Raw genomic sequence first — 8,814 nt, forward strand, 5'->3', positions numbered from 1 at the left:
TGGAAACCTGTGAAAACACGCATGCTTTTCACTCCTTATGATGAGTTTTATGATTTTTGGGAGTTTTCCTTCTGTTCTGTGTGTGATTTTTATTTTTGAATTTATTTCTGTTTGATTGTGTGCGACGTTCCTCAGCTTTGGAATCATTCAGTAGATAAACTCCCACACGGCCCGGGACAAGGGCTCGACAGATGTGGGAGTTTGGGTTTTTTGTGGGTCTGAACGGGGACACGTGTTGTCTCTCTCATTCTTTCTTTGTCCAGACCCTGTTACTCCCCTTTTTTCTTAATTTGAGTTGTTTATTTTGTGTTCCACCATGGTTTTCTCTCAGTTACTGGTTTTTGTCTTCACTATTTTCCTTTCCTGGATTTCCCAGTTTTTTTGTTCTGTTTTTCCTTTCTTCCATTGATCTTCCGTTTTCTCGTTTGCTCTTGCAAATAAGATGTTTGCTCTTCATTTCTTTTTTCTCTCTTGTCTTGTTTGACTTAAATTTCTTTCTTTCAAGAAAAACAATATTTTTATTCAAACAGTAATTGAATAAAATATTGTCTGTGATCCCCCCCTTCCCACCCGATCCCCTGTTTCTTTTCTTGCTCACTCCTTCTCTGATGGATCCACACAGTGCCATTCACCAAGGGCAAGTATACTCCACATTGGTCCACGTTCCCTACGTTTACTTCCTACTTCCTACTTCCCACCGCTGCCTCCTCCTTCCCTCACCTCTCGTCCTGAACCTCCTTCCTGCTGCCCTCCCCTCCCACCCCCACCTGTCCCAGCCTTGCTTGCCTCTGTTCCTGCCCGTCTTGCCTTCAGGACCCTCTTCTTTCCTCCCTTTTCCCTCTTTTTTTCTCCCCCTATTCTTCCTCCTTTTATTCCTCCTCCTCTTCCTCTTCACCCTCTTGCTGCAGCTCAGATCCCACATCTCTCACAATGGCTCCTCCAGTCTCCTCAACCTCACCCTCCTCCCCCACGTTACCTGCTGCTCCAGAACTAAAAAACGCCAACGACGACAGATATTCATGTTCTATGTTAAAGCGTGTCTTTTGTCCATCCCTTCCTGATCCTTTCCTTTCTGTGGACAGCTCCAAACGGGTTGTGTCTGCCTTCTCTTTCCCTCTTTCTTTCACTTTCACCACATTCCTCTCTTTTTCTCACCTCCTTTTTCTCTCTTGCTATTCTCCTTCACTCTTGCCTGTCCCTCTCTTTTTCTTACAGTGTCAATAGGTCATAAATGTATTTGCTAGTTCTCAGAGTACAGCTCAGGTATTTGACAGATTAACTCTGTCTTCATAGCGCAAATAGCCAGATCCATTTTGAGCACATTAAGCTCTACATACACTAATAACATTTAATTGTTTGCTGCCACATTTTCTTAATGTAGGAAGCCAAACACACTAATCTCAAATATTATATTTTCTAGTTCCACACTTAAGCTATACAAATTAATTAGCATATCGTGCTTTTTACAGTAAAGTAAATAAGTATTTCTTGCAGTCATGAACTATATATTTAATGGTTTCTGTATTTGATTAAAAAAACACTCACTTTGTGCTGATTGTCATGAAGTCTCTCGTCTTTAAGTGGAGGTGTCGCAGCCAGCAGACTGGCCCTACAGGGCTGAGCTGTGTCCTGCCCAGCCAGGTCCCTCCGTGTCGTCAGGTGTCAGGGAGCCGCCCGGCGCAGCATCCGGCTCCTGTGTCGTCCCTCTGTACTCCCCATCTCTCCATCGGCTTGTCTCCCTCCCTCCTCACCCCTCAGACCACCAGGGGCACGGCCCAACACTTCCCTCAATAAACCTGACCCTGGAACGTGCGCTGCATTGTGGGCGGAAAACTACCTGGGCACTAAAAGCTCTAAAAGTCCATTTATCTCCGCTTCCTGGTCGGGAGATAATGAAAAAGAATAACATGCTGGATTCTTCTTCTTGGCGGTTGATATTTTGTGTGTTTTGCCTATGACGGATGACATGAAGTTGCCCTTCCACATGCCCTTCACAATGCAATGCACTTCCTCTGATTGTGCGTCTCTCTGAGCCCTCTGCCCCTGCCAGTCTGAGGGGTGACCACCTCCATCAGGACCTTCACCCACCTCCCCCCTGCAACTGTTGGCCATGTTGATGCCTGCCTGATCTGAGAGCACTCATAGTGGACAAACTGTCTGAGAACTTGCTTCCTGACACACCAGCTCTGGTAAAGTCAGTTCTCAGACATCCAAAATCCGTTAGCTTGAAAACCAAACCAATCAGAAACTGTTGACAAAGTGGAGAATAAAAAAAAAAGAAAAGATGTGAGTGCTTGTGAGAAAAAAATCAGACATCCATTGAGAGTCAGGTTCTATTTTTAGGCACCATATTGGCTAACGCTAATGTTCCCATGATACCTCAGTGTTGCTATGGTAAACTCCCTTCTGCGTCCCCGCACCTCTGAAGAACAGCTGCTGTTTACCCACAACTCCCCACTGCTCTGCCCACTGCTTCTCCCGGATAATCTTCCCCCTTTCTGTTGCAGATTTTGAATCACTGCTGCCAAACAGTTTTGAGTCTGAAGGACATGTATTCATTGCTCCCAGGTAGCCCTGTGTGTGTGATCGCTCGCTGTCATTGATGGTCGTCACTTTCTGGTCTTGTCCTCACAATCGACCCTTTTTTTCATTCCGTTTCCACTCCACATCCAGCATCTTGTATCTATCATCTGTTTTCTTGACTTGTGTTTGTTGTGATGTGTGTAAGTTGTTCTATTCATTCTTCGTTTATTCCTTTTTGAGGGATGTGTTGATTATAGTGACAAATTCTTAACCTGTTTTTTTTTTTTTTTTAAACAAGAAAAAATATGAAATTCATCATAGACTTTTTAATTTGATTTTTAATTCACCCACTCTATCCCCTAAGTTATCCCTCATTACAATAAAGTACTGAAGAAAAACCTGCTTTGCATGTTGCTGCTGTGTTTCTGCGTGTTTGTTTGACACACATACATTTAGGGATTATCATGGACAACAAAATGTGCAGAAAAAAACTAATAAAATCCTCCTTGCATGTGATGTTGTGTTATCACAGGGTTTCCGCAGGGTCTAAAACTTAATAATCCGAATTTTAGATCTAAAAAAAGCGTTAAATAATTTACAATATTATGTACTAGGTCTTAAATATAATAAGGTAGTTCTCAAACATTCATTTAATGCTACTATTGTTTTTTGGCTACTTCACGTAATCTCCATGGGGAAGTGTTAAGTGATTCTGGGACTAATTCGTATCTGTCGCACATTCATTCATTATAGTCTTAAAAGTCATTAAATGTTGAAACCTGCAGAAACCCTGTATCAAACCCTTATCTCCTCCGGCATTAACCTGAAGTCTGAAGCACTCTGATAAAATCACTCGTTCATTCTGCTGCCTGTGCTTTTGCTCCGAAGCCCAGTCCAGGTTTTTCTTTGACAAACGGGTGTTTTAGTGTAAGACATGCATGTTGTACATGATAGAACCGTGCAAAGTATGTGTGTTTTCGTGCTTCCTCACTGTTGTGTCCCTTTATTCTAAAGGAGAAAGGAGGCAGAGTGTAAATGATGATGATGTGTGATTATCTGTTTTCTGTCAGGGAGTACTGCAATGATCTGGAACTGTCCAACAACAACACTGAGTTCCTGCTCAACTTCATTGCTCTCATGGAGAAGGTGACTCCGGACTCTAAACAATGTGAGTTCATCTCTCTTCACTCACATGAAGTCCATTTTTTTTACAAAAGTTCTACAATACGTCAAAAGTTGAGATTGGCATTAATACTTTTTTTTTTTATTGTCACCAAATCGCTCAAAAAATCTTGCAAAGATGAATGCATCAATGGATTTACATATTTAACTTGTATGTATTGTCTGTTTGACCACAATGCGATACGGCTTATTCCTCAGTGAGTAGCACTTTTGCTGGGGATGACATGTTGTGAGGGTTGTGAGTCAAACCAACATGCACTGTCCACCTGTCATACATACTCATTGTAAAGTGTATTAATCTGCAGCTGAAAATAGTCCCTAATAAATTCCCTATTTGAGTGCTTGAGCAAAAGTACATTTCAGGAAATAATTCACCCCTTAAAAAGAAAAAGAAACAAAATATTGGTGACTCTTATTTCTTAAGAAGGAATGAATGGACTTCAGTGCCACTAACAGGATGTAGAAGTGGAAAATATTCTTTTCAGTGCATTTGTTGGCATTAAGTTAAGGGATATCTGTATCTTAATGTGTAATTCTGTAGTTTCTAATGTTCTCTTTATATGTAGGTGACAATTTGCTCCTTCATAACCTGATTCTGGACACTGGCATCATCAGGCAGCTGGTAGAGAAGGTTTGGAAGAACAAAGACTTGAACACGTGAGTTTCAGATTGTGCTTGGGGACATTTCTCATCTTCTTTCCGTAACTTCTGTCCAGCACAGAGTGTTCATCCAGTTTGAGTGTGCGTGCTTTTGTCGACTGTCTGAAGTTTTCACATTTGGATGAGCTTCACATATTGAATCCTGTCTCTGTCTCTTCTCTCCACTCTGGCATGTAGCTATGGATTTCTAGCCGTGTTCGCTGCGACTGATGGAGGAGTAACAAGAGTGTTTCCCAACAAGTAAGAGCCCCCCCTCATTGAGGCTGTGACTGCAGATGCTTTGTGGATCTGATGTGTCTCTCACTCTCACAGTACCCAGACTTTTGTTCAACAAACAAATAGGGCTGCAGGAAGCTTGTGAATTACACATTACAGCGTCTGTGCTCTTAAATCTCAGGGCTTCAGAATCCTGGGAGGAAGACCCCGAGCCGTTTAATGCCAGCTATTACCGCCGCAGTCTCGACAACAAGGGCTACATCTTCCGAGCACCTTATCGAACAGGTGAATGATGCTCTTATTCTCAGGTCATATATCTCACTCAGAAGCTCTTTGTTTCGAAACGACCCCCTCCTCCCGCTCTGTCTCTGCTTCCCTCCTTCAGCCAGGGACGAGCGGCTGAACCCAGAAAATGACACCATAGGGGTCCTGGTCAGCACAGCTGTGGAGATCGCGATAGGAGGAAAAACCATCAAACCTGCAGGTGAGCTCAGCCCTGAAGGAAAAAACAGAATCCTCTCATTCTGACAGATGTGACAGAAAAAGGTTTCAGAGGAAAGTGTAGATGTTTGTTTTTCTCACCATTTTGTGTGACATGTTCATACTATGCCTCTATTTATTTGTCCTTTTATGCCTCTGTGCCGGCAACAGCCAGTAGCTTTATATTTTCAGATTCTCTGTCCGTCTGTCACATTGTTCCCATGTGAACTCGATATCTCAAGAACGCGCTGTCAAAATGTCTTCAAATTTGGTACCAACCTTCACATGAACTGCAGGATGGACTGATTGGATTTTGGTGGTCAAAGAGACCTTACATAACATGTGTTTGGTTTTGTGAACGCATCGTCTCAGAAACACCTTGAGGGAATTTCTGTAAATGTGGCACAAACATTCACTTGGACCCATTAATGTCACTGTGACTTTACCAAACCCCTTTTTTGCCAAGTGGGGTTATCCTAAGAACACCTGGAGAGAATTCTTTCAAATATTTTAGTATTTTAAACCTTTTTCACTGAATCCCTTCTCCCAACTTTCCTTTCTATCAGTGGTCGGAGTGAAACTAGACCTTGAAGCCTGGACGGACAAGTTCAAGATTCTTGCCAGTAACCACACAGACAACCGTCAAGGCTCAAACACGGTAATATATTCAAACTTACGTAAAAAGTGCAAACTGTGTGAATGAAAGTATTAAAGTAATGACTCGTTTTTTCTCCTCTTCAGTGTGGACCGAACCGGGGCTGTGAAATGGACTGTGAAGCCAACAGTGAGGTAAGCATTTCAGACAATGTTTTGAATGAGCTTCCTGTTTCCCCATGTGCTTCCAGTTATCAGTCTAATTTCGCCTGTGTGTGCAGGATCTCCTGTGTTACTTAATAGACGACGGTGCATTCCTGATCATGTCCAATCAGAAGGACGACTGGAACAAGGTGAAGCTATTAAATTCATTTTCACACCAACTACATCTTTACTCTGAACTCTACACAGAACATGACCAGCGTTTCTTGTCCTCCTACAGGTGGGGATGTTCTTCAGTGACGTGGACCCCTACTTGATGCACGCTCTCTACAACAATTCCTTCTACAACCGCAAGCGGTCATTTGACTACCAGTCTGTGTGTGAACGGATGCCCAACAGTGAAGCTGGAGCTGCACCCAGAGGAGTGTTTGTGGTGAGAACAGAAACTCGGCACTAGATGCAAGGACGAGATGCAATAAATGAGGGAGCCAGAAGAAAAGATGATGCACAGAGTTAATGGATGGACATAGATCGAGACTATTGAAATATGCATGTATTGCTCTGACTTGTATGTTCACATTTCTCCTGTTTCTGCAGCCGACAATTGCAGATTTTGTAAACGTGGCTTGGTGGACGTCAGCAGCTGCATGGTAAGATTTGTTGAGCTGTGATAAAAACAACAGTAACACACAGTCGTATACATAACGACCATTATTACTAGAGATGTTCTGATACCATTTTTCTCTTTCCAATACTTACATTTTGCAAATCGGCCGATAGTATTGATTTCATACTAGAGCATTTACAAAAATATACGTATTTTAACAGCTGTATGCTACTAACCCTGTATGGAAATGATCATCACCATCATTGATGTATAGCATATTGCTCATGTTATAAAGTCTTGCACATGGTTAATGCTGCTGTTTTACTTGTGGGAACTGTGGGATATTTCCAAATTACGCTACAAGACCAGAAATCTGGGTGAATCTAATAAACCCTATAGATGTAGTATCCATCACTCACTGATTCCCGACCCGGCATTTTCAGCAGTATTGGAGGCGTCGCTCATATCAGAACATCTCTAATTATATATTTCAATACATCTTACGAGAAATATATTATTCATGGCCTCCGTACAGATACAGCTGCCTCACGCTAAACTCCCATCTGCATTAATCTCATGTTTTAATACCTGCAAGACTCCTTAGACCCTAATACCTTAGTTCATTATCTTTGATATGAGAACATCAGGTTTTGTCACGTAGAGAAATATAAAGTGTGCATCCTGGTCATAGTTCAGTTGTAAAATCCTAGCGCTCCACGGTATCTCTCCTGCTGCCCAGAGCTGAAAGTGTTGTGCTTCCCTTCTCTTCCATCAGTTAGACAATTAGTGTGGAAAGTTCATAGCTTCTTTTACTTGGCCAACATTTAGCATTTATAAATTGTTTTGTCTCCACAGGTCCATATTCCAGCAGTTTATATACGGACTGGCTTATCACAGCTGGTTCGCCACAGGTCGGTACAAACTGGGTATTGGATCAATATATGTTAGTTCAGTATTTTTTATTTTCTTTATCTTATTGTTTATTGTCAGTTACACTTTTCAATAATTATACTTTGCAGTCATTATAGTCTTGGATGTGCTAAAATTGTTTTTTGATTGAATTTATTTTGGAGACCAAGTGTGAAGTCATAAGATTGAATGTAATTTAGCCTTAGGGCACAAACTCCAAATGTAAACTATCTAAGGGAATGGAGAATGAAACCATGTTTTTTAGGTTAAGTAAAGACATCAACATCAGTTGAAGTGACTTGTGTTGCTTGCGTGTCTCTGTGCTCTGGTGACGCTGCAGATGAGGTGGACGCAGACGGAATCGATTCCAAAGAGCGGAGTTGTGTAATGATACAGACGCAGTACTACTTAAGTAATCTGAGCAGCTCCTACAACATCCTGCAGGACTGTGGCAACTGCTCCAGGTCTGCACACACAAACACACACACACACAACAAATAATCGTGCTGTGTCAGAAAGATAGGTCTTTTTATTGGAGCTGATGATGAACACGTTTCAGCTTTAATGAAACGCTCGCATCATTGGCTAAATGAGCCTTATAAGACTGTCTCATGAATATCACTGAACCATTAGTAAATGAGTGTGTGATGTGAGCGAGCAGAGGGGGTTGTTGACAGAGTTGTCTCTCTCTCTCTCTCTCTTTCTCCCTCTCCCTCTCCCTCTCTCCGCAGGCTGATTCATGCCAAGAGGATAAACAACACCAACTTACTGTTTGTGGTGGCAGAGAAGATGCCATGCAACACCTGTGAGATAGAGAAGCTGTCCCAGGAGGAGGAGGAGTGTATCCTTTTTTTTTCATGTTGTACACCAGCTGGCAGACAAGAAGAAGAAGATCACTAGATTCTATCTCCTCATTAGCATACCTGTGTAACCACAGATGCTTCACAGTCATTTCAAGGTTATTTTTATCACAGTGATGTGAATTATGACCAGTCATTTACATCTGTAGGCCTGCAGGAGGAATCGGTGTGTGGGCGAGTGATGAAACACTGCGGAAAGAAATTCTAGGGATTTGAAATGTTCCTTAATTGAGTCACTTTCCAGTTAAAGAGGAGAATCCATGTGAAGAACTGACTGTGGCGCGTTATCGAAAAGGACCGTCCACCTGCTTCGACTACAACACGGCTGTAAGATTGTCACACGCAATATCAATAAACACAAAAAGCTAGTGAGGTGAAACAATATCATGAATCGGAAGTTTAAATTAGAATCTGAAAAATGACAAGTTCAGTTTTTTCAGAAAAAATATTGGATGATTTGCTTTAAACATAGAAAGAGTTACAAAACAATTAAACCCAGTTCATCACTTTTAAAACCATTCTCACTCTTATTGTCATTCCTAAATTTGAGGTATATTGTGACATACTCAATAGATGATTGTTCCTCCCCCTTAAACGAAAATGACCCAAAAAACCATCCTC

General features: G+C 41.8%; 1 protein-coding gene across 3 annotated transcripts in view; it reads left to right on the forward strand.

Moving 5' to 3' along the window:
- The window catches only part of cacna2d2a (calcium channel, voltage-dependent, alpha 2/delta subunit 2a), a 147,741-nt gene that overhangs the window by 134,404 nt on the left and 4,523 nt on the right, over positions 1–8,814 (forward strand). For 2 of the 3 annotated variants that reach the window (XM_035151978.2, XM_035151980.2), the window contains 16 exons: positions 623–637; positions 2,508–2,568; positions 3,594–3,691; positions 4,272–4,362; positions 4,543–4,605; positions 4,763–4,866; positions 4,967–5,065; positions 5,628–5,719; positions 5,803–5,850; positions 5,937–6,008; positions 6,098–6,250; positions 6,415–6,467; positions 7,280–7,335; positions 7,674–7,797; positions 8,065–8,174; positions 8,438–8,520. In XM_035151978.2, the coding sequence (XP_035007869.1) occupies positions 623–637; positions 2,508–2,568; positions 3,594–3,691; positions 4,272–4,362; positions 4,543–4,605; positions 4,763–4,866; positions 4,967–5,065; positions 5,628–5,719; positions 5,803–5,850; positions 5,937–6,008; positions 6,098–6,250; positions 6,415–6,467; positions 7,280–7,335; positions 7,674–7,797; positions 8,065–8,174; positions 8,438–8,520 (1,322 nt within the window). The remainder of the gene's footprint in view (positions 1–622; positions 638–2,507; positions 2,569–3,593; positions 3,692–4,271; positions 4,363–4,542; positions 4,606–4,762; positions 4,867–4,966; positions 5,066–5,627; positions 5,720–5,802; positions 5,851–5,936; positions 6,009–6,097; positions 6,251–6,414; positions 6,468–7,279; positions 7,336–7,673; positions 7,798–8,064; positions 8,175–8,437; positions 8,521–8,814) is intronic. The other variant, XM_035151979.2, reaches the window with a different exon arrangement.

This window comes from Hippoglossus stenolepis, chromosome 3 (assembly GCF_022539355.2).
Source record: "Hippoglossus stenolepis isolate QCI-W04-F060 chromosome 3, HSTE1.2, whole genome shotgun sequence".
Taxonomy (NCBI): Eukaryota; Metazoa; Chordata; class Actinopteri; order Pleuronectiformes; family Pleuronectidae; genus Hippoglossus; species Hippoglossus stenolepis.